Raw genomic sequence first — 23,907 nt, 5'->3', positions numbered from 1 at the left:
ATTCTAAAATTTCGAAGGAGAGAAAGAATACCATGAAAAGTTTTAAGATATTTCTTAGGCATGGATGAACTAAAATTAGAAGCCAAGGGGTTATTTAGAATTAGATACTGGAGATTCCAGACAAGAGAAATATCATGAGTGAAGTATAAGTGAAGGGAATTCACAGCACATGCTTAGGAGAGGTGAAGGCAATTTCATTTATTTTTGAGGAAAAATTCCCAGGGAGGGGTCTAGAAGCTAAGTGTGGAAGAGTATGCATATCAAAATATCTTTAATTGGCTAAGGAATGTTCATAATGAGCCAATGATCTGAGGTGGGAAGGAGCTTATTCTGTTTAGGGAATTCAAGTATGATGGGGTAGTGGGGCAGAAAGGAAGAGAGGTGGATGATAAGACTAAAGATTTAAGCAGAGTTTTAGAATTTTCCAAATATGGAGTGTGACTCTGCTCTTTAAAGGAAAACAAGCTAATCTATGTTCAATGTAAAAAAGATTGTAGGTAGTGAATTGACAGAGTGGTGCAAGTACAGGTCAGGAACTTTATGTTAATGGTCTTGACTTTCAGTTCTATGTGAACTGTCCTCATAAGGACTCAGCAAAGGCACTCCAATCAAGAACTTCCAGAAGTCTCAGTCTACAGCAGTGAAGTAAACCTCTTTCAAAGGGTTGAGAAGTTATTTCAATTTCCCATTTTTTTCTGCTTTCAACTGCTTATGAAGTTGTATCTTGCACCTCTTCCACCTTCCATATCTTACATGGATACCTATCATTGGCAAAGTTTAACCCAGAACCAAATGGAGAGAGTATTTCTGGGAAATGCAGTTCCAGGAGTCTACAGAAAAGTCCAGATGAGCTTGGAAGGAAGTGGCAGTGATGAATAGTGGAAATGGAGAATCCAGTGGAGAAAGAAAGATCAGATGACTGAAGTAGACAACTGGACTTTACATTCATCTTCACACAAAGCAAATCAACCTTAATATCATTCTTTCATATAACATTTAATTTGACAGATTACTAAAATGAAAAACAGAATGAGGAACATTAACACACCATTTTAGACATAAATCTATTCTTACATACTTGTGAAGACAGTTGTTTTCATGCCCTAATATTATCCAGCTACAAGCACCCAAATGTCTTTCAACATCCCTTCATATGACATAATTATAGAATATTTACTATTCTTGTTAATTTCATCTTTCTATTTGTCACTCTCTAATGCTTTTAAAATATGACGTCCAAATTTAAGCATAGGTCTCATAGTGAAATCTGACTAATAATAGAGGGGAGCTATTTCCTTCAATTATTGTGTTGCTGTCTGCATATTCATGCAGCCAAAGTTTAAATTAACGTTTTAGAATTAGTTTCACATTTCTGCCTAATACTGAGCTTGCATTCAAAATTTTCCAGTATTTTGCACATGAACCACTGCCAAGTTGGGTCACCTTCCTGAATAGATTTTGGATTTATCCACACAAAATCAATAGCTGAAGCCAAATAACTGGGTGAAATTTCCAAAGGAAAGTTAGCAAGGAATATGAATAGCAGAGGCAGATAGCCAGCAAGGTAAGATGTGGACATTCAAGGTCAAATTCATATCTAAATATTTTAGCAAGGAAATTGAAAATTAGAAAAAAATGTTACTAATAAAATAAACAAATACATAATAAGAGCCAATAAAGAACTTAGCCTCAGACATACCAGGAAAACTGAAATGCTGTGCTATATTAAAACAGTTAAAAAGAAAATTAATAATAATAGATTTGCTTTCAAAGCACAAATTGAATAGATTAGATGAGAACATATGAGTGATCAAAGAAGGATCAGAAGCAAAGATGTGATGACAAATTATAACATCAGATGCAAAACACTCATTTAAAGGTGTTAGAACTAAGAGAAAATAGTGATGTAGGAAGATAACTGGCCAGTAAATTTTCTTCACTAAAATGATAAGCCATGAGCATCTGGAGAATATTGGAGCTTCATGTTTCCAAAATAACTTGAAATCACTTAAATTTCAACAGATGTGACACCACATATAATCCATTCGTAGTTTCAAAAATAAATTAAGATAGAGTTGTTTAGAATGTTGAGCATATCAAGTCTTCTCCATTTTAGTTTTAAATATATTTTACTATAGAGCATATATTTTAAAATGTCTAAAGAAAAAAATCACTATTATTGTGTGATAAATTGCAGAGCAGTCCAAGCAGCTGCACGAAAAACATCTTTATTACTAAATTAATAATTTCAAACTAGACCAGAAGGGACCATTATCCCTCTGGATATGGAAGCATATTGTTCTTTGGCTTAGCTAAGCCAGGAACTCCTAATTGTAATGAAATGTGCATAATTAAATGACTGCAGTTGGACTTTGATATTTTGGTTGATGAAGTGTTTGGTTACATTGATTTTATATGGTTCACACAATTTCAGTAGTGGTACTATACCTTGTCATGAAATATTTCAAAGGAAAAATTTGACAATAGTGTTACAAAGTATGTGTCTTCCTCCTTTTTTTGTATATTTTCATTTAATTTACTAATCAGCTTAAAGGATTAAAGAAGAAAAATTAAATAATATTGAAATTCTGTATAAGAATAACAATCAGAAGACTTATAAGTGGCTGACAGTCATTAGTGATTTGAAAAGATGTTGAATCTTAAGAGCTTTTTAATAAGTAGCAACTATAAAGCTTAATGAGATTTATCACATATAAATTCTTCCCTTGAATTGGAAAGGGAAAGTTCTATATTTTACAATTGGTTGTTTTGATGATAACAATCAAATCATTAATAATATTAATAATGAAAATAAGAAAAATGGCTAGCATTTTGCATAGAGCTTACTATAAGCTAGCAACTTGATTAAATTGCTTTTAGGATAATTATTTCTAAGGTATGAAATGTTATGGATATGAATTGTTATAACTGATTATTCTCTTCTAGAAAGGAGGCAACATGAAAAAGAAGCCCATACCACAAAGTTCACACTTTTAAAGTGCACAATTCAAATGATTTTTGCTATCTCCATAAAGTTGTTAAAATACTTATTTATATATAGAAAAAAATCAAAGAAAAAACATAAATAGGTTTAAATTATTTCAGGAGTATTTCCTGGGTGATATTAACTCAGTTTGAACCCAACATTAAAATGGTACAGAAAGTCAAAGTTATTTTTTAAAAAAGTAGATTAGTTGGTTTGTACATCTAAATATTTTCATTTGCTATAGAAGTTACCAGAAGTTCTGAAATCCATATTTACTATATAAATAAATACTTTATAGCATATACTGCAAGTATGATTTTTTTCTTCCACATATCATATAAGCAAAGCCATACCAAACATAATGTGCTATGTTGAAAATGTATTTGTTAGCTCAGGCTGCTATAACAGGACACTGCTGACTGGGTAGCTTATGGAACGGGTTTTTTTTTCCCCCATATTCAGGAGATTGGGAAATCTAAGATGAAGGTGTAGACTGACTGGAGTCCCTGGTGAAGGCTCTCTCTTCCTGGCTTGCAGATTGTCACCTTCTCACTGTGTCCTCACAGGTGGAGAGAGAGAAAAGGCAAACTCCCTGGTATCTCTCCTTCTAGGGGCACTGATCTTATCATGAGGGACCCACCCTCAAGGCCTCATCCAAACTTAATTACAGCCAAAGCCCCATCTCCACATACATCCCATTGTGAATAAGACTTCAACATTGAATTTTGGTTGATACAACTTATTTCATAGTATAAAGGTTATAAGAAAACAGCAAAAGAAAAGCTGTGGGTTTTTTGTTTGTTTTTGTGGTACAGACCTATAGCTCTTTACTAGAAAGAAAAGGAAGAAAAACAAAGAGCAGCTGTGCAAATAGATATAAAAAAGATAAGTGTGCCAGCAGCAAATAAGAGAGGTTCATTTAAACAACTAAAATCTTAAATCATCTGTAATTGCTTTATGGTTTTGTTTACAATTTATAGGAAATGTAGATATAAGGTCCATGATGAATAAGTTTTTTTTTACTTTGATATTACAAATTACTAATAGAAATGTACCAAGCCTATAGAACTTATTTTAAACATAAAAATTAATTCAACACAATGACAGCAATTGTTTTAACCTCTGCTGATATAGCTCTGCCTCTGTGATTAAAATATGAAATCTCCTTACCATTGTGTAGCTGTGGGCCACCTTCATCAGCTCAATGCACCCCTGAGCATCTGCGAAAGCACGGATCCCCAGACAGTTGGATGGGTGCAAGAGCTTCATGAGGAAATGGCAGCACACTTCCACCACTTGAGGGAGCTGAAGGAGGCATGCTGCAGCAAGAAGGTTTTCAATGGTGTCTTCCTTTAATTCCAAGCAACCTAAACATTGGGTGAAGAGAATTACGAAACTCTGTTTAAAACCAATAATGGGTATCACTGTCTCACTCCAAATGTTAGGTCAATCTGCTAAAAATGACCTGAACCTAGATCCATAATCAAGATAAATATTATTCATTAAAGGCCAGCAACTCCTTTTGGCATCTTGCATTTCTTCATGTACTGTTCAAAATCCTCTAAGACGTACTAAATATGTGAGTCTACTTCAGCAGAAATGATGGTTGTTTCTTTTTTTGTGAATTAAGAAAAAAAAATAGGGACAAGCAAGTTTCACAAAACATGTCTATAGACTTAAGAGAGCAAGAGTTCATGAAGTTTCTGACAATATGTTCATGTGTATATTTATATGAAACACCTATGTGTGCATAACGAATATATATGTATTATATATATATAATAGGTAAATTTAGATTGCTAATATTGTATTTAACTCCTTGTAGCCATGATTTTAATTTTCTATAATTTTTCTTTTTTTGTCAGTTATCTTAACCTCAAAAAATGAGCTCTTCAGTGTTTCCTCTTTTATCTAACTACTCAAGTAATTTATTAATGAGTGGTGCTATTTTCAAATGTTTGCAAATCATTCCTGTGAAGCTTCCGTACTTAATTATTTGAGGGGGGGTAGGTTTTATTTAGCAATTCAACACATCTTTAATAGCTTTATTCCCCATTCAGATTTTCTATGCATCACTCAGTACTTAGTATTTCTAAGTCACAGAAATGGCTTATTCCATCTTAGTTTTTGTGGCACAGGCTGCTACTTTTCACTGGAAATAACTTTGCTCATTTTCCTGAACACAGGGAGAGGCCACATGTTAATGTCATGACATGTCAGTGGACTATGAGTAAAAGGATGTGTGTTACTACTACACCAGGGCATTTATGATATAAGTGTACTTCATCCAAGCTCTCTTTCTCTTCTACCAGCAAAGATGACATAAAACCCTGGTGGATGAAGGATGCACAAGGAGCAAGGAGCCTGAATCTACACCAAGAACTACTAGTTCCAAATAATAATAATCAATATTTAAACTAATAATACTCAAATAATAAACTCAAGTACTGAAATATATTTTTAGTTTTCTTGGCTTACTAGTTCTATTGATTCTTGCAGTCCAATCTACTTTAAAGTGTGTGGTTTTAATTTTATTGTAATTAGTGTGTATCTATAATGTTTGGAAAATTTTCATACCATAGATTGTTTATTTTTGCCTTCTACCATTCTTATTTTTTAAATTAACCTATTTCTCTGGTCTATTGTCTAATCATTTCAGCAAATCAACTCTTTTGAGTTTATTAATGCATAATATAGAGTGATGGTAATGGACATGAGTTTTTTAGAAAATTACTTTTATTAAATTTACTCAGAAATTATTGGCCTTGCTAAATATGAAATTCTAGAAAAGTATTGTCTATTTTTACTGAAATGGTTCTTGCTCCTTACTTTTGCTTCTTCAATTTTCTCTTAGAGACTATTATCAAGGCCTATGTATTAGATCATATCATTCTCTCTTCCATATCTGTGATTTCATTATGTATTTTATTAACTAATTCTCTTTCCAACATATTTAACAGTGTGTTTAAACCTGATATGTTAAACTTTAAAAATGTTTCATTTTTACTTCTAGAAGTTCTCTCCATGAAAATTATTTATACTCAAATTTATATTTTCATATCTACCTTTACATTCATAGATACTTTTTTTGGTATATCTAATATGCTGTCTAACTCTGACTTACTAAAAATGTTTTTCAATATTTTATTTATTTATTCATGAAAGACACAGAAAGGCAGAGACAAAGGCAGAGGTAGAAGCAGCCTCTCTGCAGGGAGCCTGATATGGGACTTGATTCTAGGACCCCAGGATCACCACCTGAGCCAAAGGCAGACACTCAACCACTGAGCTACCCAGGCACCTGACTTACTAAAAATTTAAATAACTTAATTGTAGAAATTCTACCCATGGAAAAAAATTTTTTTAATTAAAAAAAAGATATTTTACCCATGGGAATTGCGCATTTCACAGAGTTCTTAATTAATTCATAAACATCAGTTTTTATTCCTGAGTTTTAATAATATCATTCTTTTTCTTTGATTATGTATTTATTTCATTTCTACTGTTTTATCTTTTCATAACTTTGCAACATTCAGTTTTACTATCATTACCTAAAAGTAAGTATCTGTGTTCTCTATTTAATAGCAAAATTTTGAGAATTTTAGAATCTTTCAGAGAAAATAATGTTTTATTATCCTCTCTGAATATTCTAAATTTTGACTGAGGTTTGAATTATCCAAACAAGTTTTATTTATGTATTTCTTTTACCTTTTGCCTCATTAAGATATACATTGCAACCTCTAATAGTCAAAGATGGTGATCAGTCCCTAAAAAAAAAAAAAAGGATATTTTAATTCATTGCTGCACTTAGAAGACAGGCTACACCAAATTTGGAACTTGTATGTAAGACCATAGGAAAAAAAATAATTGATTAACTTTAATTATTAATATGTTATCATCTAATTGAAATTTACAAATGTATCCTTGCTAGTTGGAATATATTTTCTACTTTATAATACTGCTACAATTTTTTTCAGATTTTTCCTTTTTTCATCAGTAGTATTTTTACAAATTTTTATTTTTTTATTTATTTATTCATGAGACACACAGAAAGAGAGGCAGAGACATAGGCAGAGGGAGAAGCAGGCTCCCTGCAGGAAGCCCGATGCTGGACTTGATCCCAGCACCCACGGATCATGACCTGAACGGAAGGCAGATGCTCAACCTCTTAGCCACCCAGGCATCACCCCCATCAGTAGTATTTCTATAGCATGTTAGAAAAGTTGTCTTTATAAGCAGAATGCCTTTTTTTTTTTTTCCACACAAAGTTTGTATTCTGGATTTCTTTAACCTATAGTAATTTGCAGGACTACTACAATAAACATCCATATACTCTTTATGTAGCTTCACCAAGTGTTAACATTTGCCATATCTTTCTCTCTCTGTGTGTATTTATGCTATAGCTGCTGTGTTATTGGATTATTCCAAACATTATATTTCACCCTTAAATACTTCACCATATGCTTCTAAAAACAAAGGTTCTCCTACATAGCTACAATATAACTTTTACATTTATGAAATTGATACAATAGAATTTGCTATGATGCAAATTTCCTCAAATGTCCAAATAATATGCTTTATAAATTTTATTTTTATTTATTTATTTTATTTATTTTTTAGGATTTTATTTATTTATTCATGAGAGACAGAGAGAGAGGCAGAAACACAAGCAGAGGGAGAAGTAAGCTCCCTGCAGGGAGCCCGCTGTAGGACTTGATCCCAGGACTACCAGGATCATGCCCTGAGCAGAAGGCAGACACTAACCACTGAGCAACCCAGGCAACTCTATAGATTTTATTTTTAGATTCAGGCTCTAATCAAGATTCACATTATATTTATGTGTTATGTCCCTTTATTCTCCTTTAATTTATAACTGTTCCTCAGCCATGTTGTCATTCATGACATTAATATTAGTGAAAAGTCCAGACTAGTTGTTTTTTTTATAATTCCCCAGATTGGGTTAGTCATATTATTTCCTCATGATTACATTTGGCTGAAACCTTTTCTGGCAGGGACACCATAAAGGTGATATTACACCTTTTTCAATACCTTACATGGGGAAGTTCATGATGCAAGTATGTCTCCTGGTTGATGTGTTAAGTTCGGTACCCTGTTTAAGGCAATGTCTTCTAGATTTCTTCATTTTAAAGATTTTTTTCTATTATAATTAGTAAGTAATCTGTTGGGTGAGGGATAACTTTGCTTTCAAAAATGACATTTCACTTATAACTTAACATGTTTAATAGTTAAAGAGTATTATGTTTTATTTATGAGTGTCACTGATAGAATAAGACAGCAAAGGAATCTAAAACATACTTTCAAGTATAGCAAGGGATTTAATGAAGAAAGAAAAAAGCAGGTAAAATGGAAACAATAAATTAGAAAGGAACAGTGTCTGAGAGCAAACTAAAATACTTCTTTAATATTTTAATTTATAATTAAATTTACCTAAAGTTTAGCTTTAATATAAAAGAGGGACATTGTCAATAATAAAAGTTAAAATAGTAATTTTTAAACTTACAAGATTTCAATAAATGCACAAGAATCTTATTATTCGGATATTACCAACTAGTAGAACATTGAGTATCATAGGTCAATTCAGCAGAGGAGACATTTGCCAATACTATTTTTGGAAGTGTTTATATTTCACACTATCATTCAATAATAATGCCAAACAATATATTCATCTAAAGCTGAAGGATTCACACAAGCTCAAATGATTTAAAATATGTCAGTGCAGCTATATATATTTTTTTAAGGTTTATGGATATTGTAGTCAGCACCAGAATGAAGTATTCTTCATGTTATAGAAACTTGTATTTGATAGATTTTAAATGATTATATTAAATATGTACCTATAACTTATATGAATAAAAATATGAAATATAAAGGAGGTAATATGAATACCTTAAAATCTATTGTTACTTGTAATTGATCACATGTATAACAACTTCTGATAACATTTATATCTTTAAATTATTTTCATGATTTATGACATTTGGAAGAATTTTACCTAAAAATTTTTAGTAAGATTGCCAAGAATATGGTTATATACTTCCTAGCATGAGTCCTGTGAAAATCAGATAAAAGAGATGAATGCAGATGGCATGGCTTTTATGGATTCCATTTTATTGTGATTTCAGAACATTGGGAGAATAACTTCCTTTAATTTTAACGAATTGTTTTCAACAGCACTTAGGCAGGAAAAAAAATCACACAGTAGCCCTCACCTACTATTTTTGAAAAGGCCTGCTTGCAAGACTTGCCCTTGACTGGTGTCTAAAATCTTAGATTTCAAAGGAGTTCCTACCATAAACTATTACAAATGGCTCACTGTATCAAAGGTGTTTGTAAAAATAATATGGCTTATACTGAACACCTGTTTTCCTTTCCATCTTGAATTTTGGTACATGCTAAGCAGAGGCTGCCTATATGATCAGCCCCCGATAAAACCCAGGGCATGGAGTCTCTAATGAATCTCCCTGGTTGGCAACAATTCACATGCTTTGTCACATCTCATTGAAGAGGACATTAAGTGTGCCCTGTGTGATTCCACTTGGAATGGAGCTTTTGGAAGTTTGTGCCTTGTTTCTATGGGACTTTACCTGTTTCCCTTCCCTGACTATGCATTGAATCCCTTTGCCATAACAAATCATAGCCATTGGTACGACAATATGCTGAGTCCTCTGAGCCACCCAAGTAAATCACTGAACCTGGAGGCATATACTTGGGATGTCCCACCACAGCATTCTAATTAGAATTGCTGGAGTGGTAGGTAAAGTTGAAGATATACTGTGCTTATGGACTGAAAAATATAACATTCATATCTCAATTCACCCCCAAATTAATCTACAGATTTATTATAATCATATTCAGAATTCCGGTAGACTTTTTGAAGAAATTACAGAGCTGATTCTAAAATTCATATGCAAATGCAATGAACTGGAATAACCAAAACAATTTTGAAACAGAACGAAGTGGGAGTAACAATGCTACCAGATTTTAAGAACTATTACAAGGCTACAGTAATTAAAACTGATTGGTACTTATCTAAATATGGACAGATCAATGGATAAAAATAGACTGCAGAATTAGAACTACCCATATATAAATCATTAGTTTTTGCAAAGATACTAGACATTTTGAGAAAGGATAGTCTTTGAAGAAATGGTACTGATACAGTGAGATACCCATGTGCAAAATTTGTGTTTTATTTTATTTTTAAAATTTTTATTTATAATCAATCACACAACATATATTATTGATTTCAGAGGTACCAGTCAGTGATTCCTCAGTCTTATGTAATACCCAGTGCTCAATATATCATGTGCCCTCCTAATGTCCATTACCTAGTTACCTCAACCCCTCACCCACTTCCCCTCTAGCAACCTTCAGTTTGTTTCCTTTGATTAAGAGTTTCTTATGGTTTGTCTCCCTCTCTAATTTCACCCTGTTTTATTTTTTCCTCTTTTCCCCTATGATCCTCTGTTTTGTTTCTTAAATTCCACGTATGAGTGAGATCATATAATTGTCTTTCTCTGATTGACTTATTTCATTTAGTGTAATACCCTCTAGCTCTATCCACATTGTTGCAAATGGCAAGATTTCATTTTTGATGGCTAAGAAATAGATATAGCTCCCACATCTTCTTTATCCATTCATCTGTCCATGGACATCTGAGCTCTTTCTATAGTTTGGCTATTGTGGACATTGCCGCTATGAACATTAGGGTAAGTATCTTTGGGGTAAATACCCAGTAGCATGATTGTTGGGTTGTAGGGTAGCTCTATTTTTAACTTTCTGGGGAACCTCTATGCTGTTTTGCAGAGTAGCTGTACCAGCTTGCATTCCCACCAACAGTGTATGAGTGTTCCCTTTCCTCTGCATCCTTGCCAACATCTGTCATTTCCTGACTTGTTAATTTTAGCCATTTTTACTGGTGTGAGTTGGTATCTCATTGTGGTTTTGATTTGTATTTTCCTGATGCTGAGTGATGTTGAGCATTTTATCATGTGTCTATTGGCTATTTACATGTCTTCTTTGGAGAAATGTCTATTCATATCTTCCACCTATTTTTTGACTGGATTATTTGTTCTCTAGGTGTTGAGTTTGATGAGTTCTTCATAGATTTTGGATACTAGCCCTTTATCTGATGAGACATTTGCAAATATCTTCTCCCATTCCATCAGTTGTCTTTTGGTTTTGTTAACTGTTTCCTTTGCTATGCAGAAGGTTTTTATGTTGATGAAGTCCTAATAGTTCATTTTTGTCTGTGTCTCTCCTGCCTTTGGAGATATGGCTAGCAAGAAGTTGCTGTGGCCAAGGTCAAAGAGGTTGCTGCTGTGTTCTTTAGGATTTTGATGGATTCCTGTTTCATATTTAGGTCTTTTATCCATTTTGAATCTATTTTTGTGTATGGTGTGAGGAAATGGCCCAATTTCATTTTTCTGCATTGGCTGTCTAATTTTCCCAACACCATTTGTTGAAGAGACTGTCTTTTTTCCATTGGATATTCTTTCTTGCTTTGTCAAAGATTAGTTGACCATAGAGTTGAGGGTCCATTTCTGTGTTCTCTATCCTGTTCCATTGACCTATATGTATGTTTCTGTGCCAGTACCATACTGTCTTGATGATTACAGCTTTGTAATAGAGCTTGAAGTTCAGAATTGTGATGCCACCAGCTTTGGTTTTCTTTTTCAACATTCCTTTGCCTATTCCAGGGCTTTTCTGGTTCCACACAAATTTTAGGATTGTTTGTTCCGGCTCTGTGAAAAAAGTTGATGATATTTTGTTTTTGTTTTAAAATTTTATTTATCCATTCATTAGTGACCCAGAGAGAGTGGCAGCGATACAGGCAGAGGGAGAAGCAGGCTCCTCGCAGGGAACCTGTTGTAGGACTTGATCCCGGGACTCCAGGATCACGCCCTGAGCCGAAGGCAGATTCTGAATCGCTGAGCCACCCAGGCGTCCCAAGTTGATGATATTTTGACAGGGACTGCATCAAATTTATAGATTTCTCTAAGAAGCATAAACGTTTAAACAATATTTGTTCTTCCAATCCATAAGCATGGAGTGTTTTTACATTTCTTTGTGTCTTCTTCAATTTCTTTCATGATGTTCTATAGTTTTCTGAGTACAGATCTTTGCCTCTTTGTTTAGGTTTATTCCTAGGTCTCTTATGGTTTTTGGTGCAATTTTTAATGGTATCAGCTCTTTAATTTTTCTTTCTTCTGTCTCATTATTAGTGTATAGAAATGTAAATAATTTCTATGTATTGATTTAATATCCTACCACTTTGTTGAATTCCAGTATGAGTTCTAGTAATTTTGAGGTGCAGGATAGGCAGTGCTAAGAGTGAAGTACATAGCAATACAACCTTTTCTCAAGGAAAAAAAAGGTCTCAAATACACAACCTAACCTTATACCTAAAAGAAGAGCAAATAAAGCCTAAACTCACCAGGAGAAGAGAATTAATAAAGATTAAAGTAGAAATAAGTGCAATAGAAACAACAACAAAATAATAGAACAGATCAATGAAACTAAGAGCGAGTTCTTTGAAAGAATTAATAAGATTGACAAACCCCTGGCCAAACTTATCAAAAAGAAAAGAAAAAGAACCCAAATAAATAAAATCATGAATGAAAGAGGAAAGATCACAGCCAGCAACAAATAAATACAAACAATTATAAGAACATATTATGAACAACTATGTGCCAACAAGTTAGGCAATCTAGAAGAAATGGATGCATTCCTAGAGATGTATAATCTATCAAACCTGAAACGAGAAGAAATAGAAAAACTCAATAGACTCATAACCAGCAAAGAAGTTGAAGCAGTAATAAAAAATCTCCCAAAAACAAGAGTCCAGGGCTAGATAGCTTCCTAGGGGAATTCTACCAAATATTTAAAGAAGAAATAATACTTATTCTTCTGAAGCTGTTTCAAAAAATAGAAGGAAAACTTCCAAACTCTTTCTATGAGGCCAGCATTATCTTGATCCCCAAGCCAGACAAAGATCCTACCAAAAAGGAGATTTACAGACTAATATCCCTGATGAACATGGATGCCAAAATTCTCATCCAGATACTAGCAAATAGAATCAAACAGTACATTAAAAGTATTATTCACCACAACAGAGTGAGATTTACTCCTGGGCTGCAATGTTGGTTCAACAATTGCATATAAATCAATTTGACACATCACATTAATAAAAGAAAGGAAGAAACCGTATGATCCTCTCAATAGATGCAGAAAAAGCATTTGAAAAAGTACAGAAAGATTTCTTGATTAAAACTCCTCATAGTGTAGGGATAGAGGGAACATACCTCAATATCATAAAAACCATGTACAAAAAGTCCACAGGGAATATCATTCTCAATGGTGAAAAGACTAAGAGTTTTTCCCCTAAGGTCAGGAACATGACAGGGATGTCCACTATCACCACTCATTGTTAAACATCATACTAAAAGTCTTAGCCTCAGCAATCAGAAAAAAATTTGACTTCTTTGCATCTGAATAGGCAAAGAAGTCAAAATCTCATTCTTCTCATTTACGTGATACTCCATGTGGAAAACCCAAAAGACTTCACTCCAAAATTGAAAAAACTCATACAGGAATTCAAAAACTTGTATTTTAATCCAAACCTCACACAATCTTAAGATTTACTCAAAATGGTACATCAATGAAGAAGCAATCTCTACAACTAATGGTAGTGGAACAATTGGCTTTCTGAATGCAAAAAGGTTTAATTTAGATACTGCCTCACACCTTATACAAAGCTTAATTAAAAGTGAATCATAAACCTTTGTGTGAAATCAAAAACTGTAAAGTATATGAAAATAATCTGTGTGCCCTTAGGTTTTACAATTAGTTTCTAGATATTTATTCATTATCATAATCTATGTTTATATAGGAGATTGCTTTTATTTGAAGACATGACATGATGACTAATCCACTAACAATAACAGATTATCTAGTTCTAAATAATTTAACAAGTAAAAAACTGTTCACTTTAAAAATTACAGATAAATACAATGTATAATACTCTTCACTACAATATCCAGCTACACAGCACCCATAAAGCCTAGCATCCCATGAAGCAAATAGAACACAAGAGCAGTCTTCCAGTGATCAATGCATCAGATCTACATTATCAACATGGATTAATCTAACAACAATGAAGTTTAGAGAAAAAGGGGACTTGAACAAATATATATGGAATAATTTGCAGTTAACATATATATTAACTGAACAATTTTGTGTAGGTAGAAATATAAAATATAATATATATGAACTATGTAGAGCTATATGGCAATGATAAATCCCAAAATCAGGATAGTGATCATATTCTTTATAAGGGAGAAATATGTCCCTCATGACAAAGAGTTTTGATTTTATTCATATTTTATTCCTTAAGCTAGGAGAAAGATACACAGTTGTCCACTAAAATATTCTCAGTAACTTTTATCAATTTGAAATGCTGTATAATAATATGGTAAACTGTATGTCCCTTCACATTTAGCATTACACATGACTATTATTTGGAGAGGTTAAATATGATCTAAGATTGACATCCTTGTTGATCAGAACCTGAGTCAAGTTTTGGAAAGCAGACTTAGATCCCCTTCTAGAGGGACTTTTTCTTTTTTTCCAAATTGAGGGCAGTGGGTACACAAGAGGACTTTCAGGTAATATAGAGCAGGTAAGGTAAAATGCAAATATGATCATTAGTCATTCCTTTCTTTATATTTTTGCTCTTTGGCAATACTCTTACATACTAACTCTTAGGTTAGTCATTCCTTTCTTTATAGTTTTGCTCTTTGGCAATACTCTTACATACTAACTCTTAGGTTGACTATGGGAAATACCATGAGCAAAGGAAAGGTGGAAAACATAAGCCAAGGAAGGATATAGCAGCATTTCTCTTGTGTTTGAGACCTTTCTACCATTATGTCGTTAAGCCTGAGCAAGCCTGTTTCATCAATCTGATGCCCTGCTGGTAGATGCTGACAGACAAGTGAGCACCAATACATGATTGAGCTTAGTTCTAAAACACCAGAAAAAATTCTCAGCCAAGTCCAGCCAATTGACAAGCCACAAACTTATAAGCTAAATAAATGATTGTTGTTTTAAGACATTAGATTTGAGGCAAAACGTTTGGGGTCCAGTAACTTTATGCATGAAAAACTAACTTACAGAATATAAAATAATAAATGTGATAGGCTAATGAAAGATAAAAAATTACTGAAAAGGGATCATAGTCCTAAATGTAAAAACTAAAACTATACATCTTCTATAAGAAAACAAAATTTTTGTGACATTAAGTTAAAGAGGTCCTAGATAAAACATCAAAAACATAATCCACAAAAAAATTGTTAAATTGGACTTCATTAAAATCACTGCAAGTGATAATATTAAAGGAACAAAAAAGATGAACCAAGCCCGGGAAAAAATGTTTGCAAAACCATATGTCTGATAAAGTACTTGCCTCCAGAATACATAAAGAACTCTCAAACTCAATAACAAGAAAAAAAATTAATGGGCAAATGATCTAAACAGATGTTCCATAAAAGAAGATACATGGATGAAAAATGCTCAACATTATTAATATTTAGGAGACTAGAAGCTAAAAGCACAATGAAATACCACTACACATGCATTAACACGGCTGATGGAAATGTGAAATGGTCTATCCATTTTGGAAAACAGTTTTACAATTTCACTTCTCAAATGACTCAGCCATTTCACTCCTATGTATTAACCCAAGAAAAATAAACAATATGTTGATATAAAGCCTTGTACATGAATTTTTATAGTAGTTTTATTTTGTAACAGCCAAACACTGGAAACCACCCAAATGTTCATTAACAAGTCAACGGATGAACAAATTGTAGTACTGTAGTTCCCTTTAGCTGTGGAAGATATGATCCAAGACCTCCATGGGATGCCTGAAACCATGGATATCCTTAACTCTCTTTCTGTCTTCCTATACAGACATACCTACAATGAAGTTTAATGTATAAACCAGGCATGGTAAAAGATTAACAAAATAACCCATGATAGAATATACTGTAATAAAGGTTGTGTGAATGCTGTCTCTCTCTCTCTCTCTTAAAATAACTTATTGTTCTGTACTCACTCATCTTTTTATGATGATGTATGATGACAAAATGCCTATGGGATGAGATGAAGTGAGATGAATGAGGTAGGCATTGTGACCTAACATTACCTTACTACCAGCCTTCTGACTAAATGTCAGATAGAGGATCATCTGCTTGGGTAGCTGAAACTGTTGAAAACAAAACTTCAAATCAGGCAGGGTGGGGAGTGGCTACCATGGAATACTACTCAAAAAAGGAGAGAACTATTGATATATGCAACATTATGGTTAAGTATGCCAAGTGCAAAATAATTATGTTGAGTGAAAGAAACCAGACAAAAAATAAACTCTATGATCCAACTTAATTAAAATTCTTAAATGTCCCAACTAATGATGTAGATAGATCATCACTATCTGAGTATGGAGTAGGAGCAAGGAGAAGCAACAAGAGGAATCAGAAAAGCAGATGATGAATATAATCATTACTCTGGTAATGGTAAGGGTTTTATGGGGGTATGTGTATATATATATGTATCAAAACATCAAATCGTACACCTTATGTATATGCAATTTATTCCATGTCAATTATTCATCAATAAATCTTCTAAAAAGAGTACTTAAATGCCAGCAAAGATGATTTGGGTGAACTAACACCTATATTTTCCAAGGGCTTTAATTCAAACTTTACTAACAAAATCACAAAGATCATAACTTAGAGAAATTGTGTTATGCGTTAATTTTTTCTTAGAGTTTACAATATATAGAACATATTATAGTTATGGCAATTTCATATATGCTATTACCTTTTAAAATACCTGATCAACATATTGTTAAAATTATCTTATAAATGTAAACCTAATATATAAAATGGTGTGTGTGTGTGCATGTTAGTATCTTTACCTTCTCAGATCAACACTCGAAAAGTAATTCAGAGATGTTATGTCAGTGTAATAAGCCAGAGGATGTATAAGTTATTTGTTTATAAAAACAAATAGTCCAAATGCAAATATTGAATCTACCATTATACTTCATAATAATTTAGATCATATTTTAGTGGGCACTTCTCCTTCCTTTCTTGTTAAAAAAAGGAAAAAGGAGAAAATTTTTTGAATTTTCACAGGTTATCTATAGACTAATTTTTTCAAGGTACCTGTGGTAACTATGGATGCAAATTTGGAAGATATAAGGATTATTTGTTTCAAAAGAGTTAAAACATTCTATTTTTTCCAACTTGAACTATATCCAATGAAAAGATCATTTGTAAAAGTCAGAAGGCACAAATGGAGTATTAGTGAGTGTTGAGCTTGAGTGCACACAAATTGAGCTACCTCATGCATGATATTTTTCTTTATATATTTTTTTCTTTATATAAAACATGGCTATTACTGTAACAGTCTTGTATGGTAAAAAGGCAAAAATCTGCCAAATATTTGACTTAAAATTGAATCTAAAAAGAAGCCATGAATACTATTAATGAAAAAATATTAGTTCTACACATTCATTCCAAGTTAACTTTTAAGGCATAATACTCATAAATGGCTTTAGACATATGGATAGGTAAATACTACACATTTTTACTTTCTGTGTCATAGAAAATTAGCTTAAGAATATTTCCTACCTACATGAAACTTTGAATACCTAAGGAACCTATGACTATGATAGTGGAAAGCCCTGAGAAAATTTTCTTAAATAATAAGGAAAGAGTTATTATCTCTTTTGACAAGTGCAGATGAAGATTGTCTCCACAAATGATTAATTGAAAGGCTCAACACATCATCAGAAAGCAACCATTTTCTCAACCGCCTTGTTTTCCTCTAGCTGCCACAGTTTCAAGCTTCAGATGCAGATAGGAAAATACCCCTGAAAGAGAAACTACCCCCTTCCTATATGTCTCTTGTGAATTAGTGAAGAAATATTGACCCTATACAAATTAGATCGATAGAATTAGTCAACTATGGCAATAAGAAGGGAATGCCTTTTGAATAGGATACCTCCAAATGTGTGCTACATATATGTATAGTCTCACTTTAAGTAAATGCTAAAACTACTGAGTATTCCAAACATAAATCAGTAGACTTAAAGTGATTTTCTAGAAAAGAATATACTTACATATACTGTTTTGGAGTGAAAATATGTAAAATAGATTGGGGAGGAAAAAGTAAAGATTATGGAAGACTGAATTTACACTGTTGTATTACTAATGGAAAAGTGATATCCTATTACCAAATGTGCTATATAACTATATTTTATTTATAAAATCAGTTACTTTAAAAAAAGAATATATTTTATTAGGTGTAAAAATTGCCTATAAAATCCATTAGGTAAATTAAATTTATCTATTATTTACCTATATCTATCTATCTATCTATCTATCTATCTATCCATCTATCTATCTATCTTCAGTGGAAAGAAAGAAATAATAACATTACCACACTAGAACCAAAACAAAATGTAAAAAAAAAAAAAAATGAATGTTTAATTAAATCATAGACATTTTTTCATAGTTTTTTCTTAAAATACTTAAAATTTACAGAAAACTTGTAAACATAGTACAGAGACTTCTCATATAATTTACCCATTTTGCCTAGTTATTACCATTTTACATTAGTAAAATACATATGTTAAATTAATGAACCAATACTTTTATTATTATTAAGTCCATACTTACTCTCATTTATTTGGATTTTTTACCTGTTGCCCCCTTTCTGTTTCAGGATCCCATGTAAGATATCATATTTCATTTAGTCTTTTTGTCCCCTTAGGATCCTCTTGGTTGTGACAATTTTTCAGACTTTCCTTATTTTGGATGACTGATAATTCTGAGGAGTTCCGGTTAAGTGTTTTGTAGAATGTCCCTCAATTGGGATTCATCTAATCATGATTACACTGGGATGCACATACTATATCAACATGACTTACCACTGTTAATGTCAACTTTGATCACTTAATAGATGTAGAGTCTTTCCCTTGCTGTCCTGTCCACTACTCCCTTAATAGTGTATTCAGTAAACAACAACTTCTTCTTCTTCTTCTTCTTCTTCTTCTTCTTCTTCTTCTTCTTCTTCTGCTTCTCCTTCTCCTTCTCCCTCTTTCTCCTTCTCCTTCTCCTTCCTCCTCCTCCTTCTTTCTTCTTTCTTCTTTCTTCTTTCTTCTTTCTTCTTTCTTCTTTCTTCTTCTTCTTCTTCTTCTTCTTCTTCTTTTCTTCTTCTTCTTCCCCTTCCCCTCCCTGTCCCCCTCCCCCTCCCCTCCTCCTTCCCCTCTCCATCCTCCTCCCCTTCCCCTCCTTCTCCTAATCCAGTAAACCTCTATTTCCTTTCTTCTGCCTTGGGTGAATTCTTTCACCACTGTGCTTCCCACCTTCCAATCAATAAGGTGGCTCCACAGTAGAAGTAGTGTTTCTCAGGTTTCTTCATTGTAAAAAGACCCTTTTATCTCTCTTCCAAACTATGCTTTCTGGCAGGAGGTCCTTATGCATGGCCACACTTAAAGAATGGGGTGTTATGATTAATTTCCTTGAGGGTAGATTAATGACATGAATGATGTGGAATTCTACATGAGAGATTTATATATTCTTGGTTATTTATTTAATTAGTAATTTATTTATATCAACAAATTCCTACATTTTTTGAGCATTTCAAAAAAGGCTGGAAAGTTAAGAAAATTTTGGTTTACATCATTTTATTATTTTTAGCAGGCTTACATGTCTTTTTAACAGTTACCAAAAGAAATTGATTTTTACTGTACTTTGGACTTTTGCTACCCTCAAATTATTTCTTATTCTAATATGTGCCATGTTACTGGCTTCCTGATCTCTCTCTCTACCTCTCATTTAGAAGAAAATCCTGATTGTTCTCTAAAAAACCATAGCAAATCAGTTTTAGGAAGTAGAATGACAAGATATGCCTGGAAAATTCTATCAACTTCGAGCTTATTAATAAACTATGTCATACATGGATTTCAGCCATAAGAAAAGCATAGTTTATGTTTTTTGAGCACTAAATATATCTCAGAGTTTAAGGGCTGGCTCACTGTTAAAAAAGTCAGGGAAATATTTATGCAAGGACCAATGAAAAGGTAGTTGCAAAAATAAAGGCCATTATTTTTCTAATTCTATCTGCACACCTTTTTCTTTAAAAAATCCAATGGCTGTCAGGTCGAACTAAAAATTTCAGTAGTTTTCATTTACCTAAATAGTTTTAAAGCTAATATTCTCACATATCTATCATTTGGAAAGAACAAGGAGTTATTTGCTGAGAAAAATCTTGACTTTTTCTGAACATTCCCTTGACCCACATTCATACACAGGTGTTTAACTTACTTGACTTTAACCATAAAATATACCCCTTCTCTTCAGAATTTCATAACTTACCACTCTGTCCCTAGTTTTTTTTTCCTACTCCTAGTACTTGCTGTAGGGTTTAGTCTAACACAGGCTGTCACTTAAGACTCAAGGAAATTTAGGTTATGAGAAAACACATAGTTATACAAATTATCCAAACTTCTACTGTGAATAACAGAGTTTGTCAACTGGTATGCCAAATATACCACAAATATGCTCATTTGGCGATTACAGAATTTAATACTTTAGGATAACTTTAGGTGGAACATGTTGAGTTCAGCATCAGTAACACCAATTGCTCCCTCTCTCTCTCTCTCTCTTTTTTTTTTTTTTAAGAGAGAGAGCAGAGGTGGGGGATAGGTGGAGGGACAGAGGGAGAGAGAGAGAATTTTAAGCAGGCTCATGCACAGAGGGGGGCCTGAACTCACGACCTTGAGATAATGACCTGCGCAGAAACCAAGAGCCCAGCACTTAACAAACTGAGCCACCCAGGCACCCCAATACCAATCTCTTTAAGTTAAATGTACCTTCAACCCAACTGAGTTTTATCCCTGAAATTTAATATTTTATTGTTTGATGCATGAAATTATTAGTAATCTGTGTGTCTGGGCAATATCATTTGAATTTGAATCAGTAGACAAAAGAAATAGTTCCATAATTCATTATTATATCCACTTCTGGCATATCAGTATAGATGTCTGAAGTATATCATATAGTGTTTTACAAATATTCAAATATTAAAAAAATTTCTTCTGAGATTTTAATATTAGAAACCTGTGTTTATGTTGAGCAAAATATGCTTTTATTGTATAACATAATTGATTATGCTTCCTTTTTTACCTTGGTGGATAAGAAGCTAAAGCAAATTGGTATGTAATCTCTATGAATACAAACAGAATCTTAAGACTCTTATGGTGTAAATCATACCAGAGGTGTTATAGATTTGAATCTGAATGCCTCTTTGAAGTCTTTTTTTACTTGAATTTCAAAGCCTTATACTTAGGCACAAAATTAAGACCAAATCAGTCTTGTGGCTTCTGTAAATGATTTTTTATATTTGTTCTTCCTTTACTGTTCTACTTCTGTCAGAAAAATAGAGGGGAAATTGAAAAGGATAAGTATAAGAAAATATAACTTCTTACCAGACAGATTTTACAATAACATTATGGAGAAGTGTGTTCTTATAGAAGTAAGTTGAATTGCAGTCATCAACAAAGTTGCTCTATCTTAGGTTGCTTAAAGATTTTTTGCACTGACTTGGACGGTTGTGATGTGGAAATCAAAAAGCCTGCAGTTTTGATATTTTATCATATGTCAATCTGCCCAGTTTGAGAGTTCAACCATCCAACCTGTGCATGAGGCTATACTACCCACTTGCTCTGCACTTCCAGGCTTCTGAGTTGCCAGATGTTGTTTTGTTTGTTTAACAATTTTCTTTGGAGCACTAGCCTGGCTCTCAAAATATGCTTAATATATTAACTTATTCCTTTTCTGGTATCATTTTGATGATTTTCAGAGATGTACCACTTTCATTTTCTGGCTACAAGCATTCATATTTTTCTTGAAATCTTCACTTCCAACAGCCCGTAATCATAATCAGTATTTCTCAGCCTTGAAATAGTTACAAAGTGTTATTGTAGGAATATACACTTAACTCTCAAATACATGTCAAAACACTACCCTACAGGTTATTGATAACATTTCTCTCTCTTACATATTTTACTGTGAAGCCATTTTGAGCCATTTTGTGACATGACAAATTTAAATTAAATACATATCAAAAAATGAGGTTTGTGCTGGAGGTTATAAATATATTTTCTTTAACTTAACTTGATAAATAAAATAATAACTTGTAAAAAATTTTTAGAATGTCCTATTATATTAAAATGCTCATTTATCAGATAGTAGACTATATTATAGCTATATTATAGTCCAGGAAAACACATTAAAAATATTAATGACATATATTTCAAAGTACTGTTTACAATTTGCAAACATGAATGAATCATAAAGGAAAATGTTACATGTTAAAGTAATTTTTTCAATTCTCACAAGACTGAACTTCCAATACCAGTCTAGATTTTCTTTGCTGATATTCTGCAGTAGCCCCAGACCTCACTTGCCCTCCCCAACACTCCCCACCACAAACACATACAATCCTAAACATTTCTCCAAAGAAGAAAAGACAGGCAGGAACAGGTATCAGACCGGCACGAATGTCATTTAGTGAAATATCTTCTCTGGTAGAGGAATGTAAGAGGACTACAATTGTGCTGTAATGTGTCTAAGAAAGCTAAACACACAATCTAAAGGAGGCAGAGATCAAGGTATTCCTTTAGGATATCCACTTCTGGCTGATATGTTTTCCCTGTTAGGTAGCCCTTATCATCTTTCCTTTTATGAATTTCCTGTCTCCAACAAGAAGGGGAAGTCTCTCCTGAATGAAGGTGGCAAATTGGTCAAAACGGTGATTTCTGGAAGTCTTCAGAAGGGGCAGTGACTGGAGTTATTTTATTTGCTTGTTTTTGTTTGCTTATTGTTTTTAGCTTTTTTTTTTTTTACCACATTCTATCTGCAAAAACAATCAACTCTATCAAATTTCAAAGTTTTGAGAAATAGTCAAAACACAACTAAAGTAGTAATTTGAAAAAAAATAAAGTAGTAATTTGAAAAGATGTGTATTGTTCAGAAATGTGAGGTTGGTTCGTGATTTTGTGGAAAAAGAAACTAATTGTAAAGAAAAAATTATATTTGATGGCAGTTGGTATTAGGAAAATGGAAGGTAGCAATAAGTACATGTAAGCAGCATTCCTTATCATTAATCGAATAGGAAGTTGAATACCTTCAGACCTAGCACAAAGGACATTGAAATGCCATTGGGAAAACCGGACAATGCTTTCACATCCATGTAATTTTGTTGCCCTCTATATTAAGATATTTTCATTTTTGTATCTGACAATAAGATATGACTAGTTGCCCATCTCAGAATATTATTGTGTAGAATGAGATAAGATATGCTGAAATAATGAATGCAATACATGACAAAAACATAATTAATACATATCAGGCAGTAAAATTACAAGTGGGTGGTCTAACAAAATGTACCACTAAAGACATATACCAAGTTATACATATGAATTAGAATTCATATTGTAATATTAACTCATATAATAAATCAGATTCAAAATTAATAAATATATGTTGACAAAATGATGAATCTTTCCTCATTTTGTCTTCAGTTTTATTTTTTATAACAGAGTGTGCAAAGGATTTGATGTAATACAGAAATACCCATTACAATTAATCATCATAATTGAGTGCTTATGATACGCTAAGCATTATACTAAACCCACATACTTTTATTAGCTCATTTACTCTTTAAAACAATCCTCTTACTTAGACATTATTATTTTCCTTTCTTAGAGTTGAATAATATTAAGACACTATAAAACTAAGTTGACCAAGATCTTTAACTATAAAATG

The 23,907-nt window shown here is 32.8% G+C and overlaps 1 protein-coding gene across 1 annotated transcript in view; it reads right to left on the bottom strand.

Moving 5' to 3' along the window:
• The window catches only part of KLHL1 (kelch like family member 1), a 362,820-nt gene that overhangs the window by 195,014 nt on the left and 143,899 nt on the right, over positions 1–23,907 (bottom strand). Inside the window, exon 4 of the mRNA XM_077855417.1 lies at positions 4,157–4,353. Within this exon, the coding sequence (XP_077711543.1) occupies positions 4,157–4,353 (197 nt within the window). The remainder of the gene's footprint in view (positions 1–4,156; positions 4,354–23,907) is intronic.

Source organism: Canis aureus, chromosome 17 (assembly GCF_053574225.1).
Source record: "Canis aureus isolate CA01 chromosome 17, VMU_Caureus_v.1.0, whole genome shotgun sequence".
Classification (NCBI taxonomy): Eukaryota; Metazoa; Chordata; class Mammalia; order Carnivora; family Canidae; genus Canis; species Canis aureus.
This window is presented reverse-complemented; position numbering and strand designations above follow the sequence as displayed.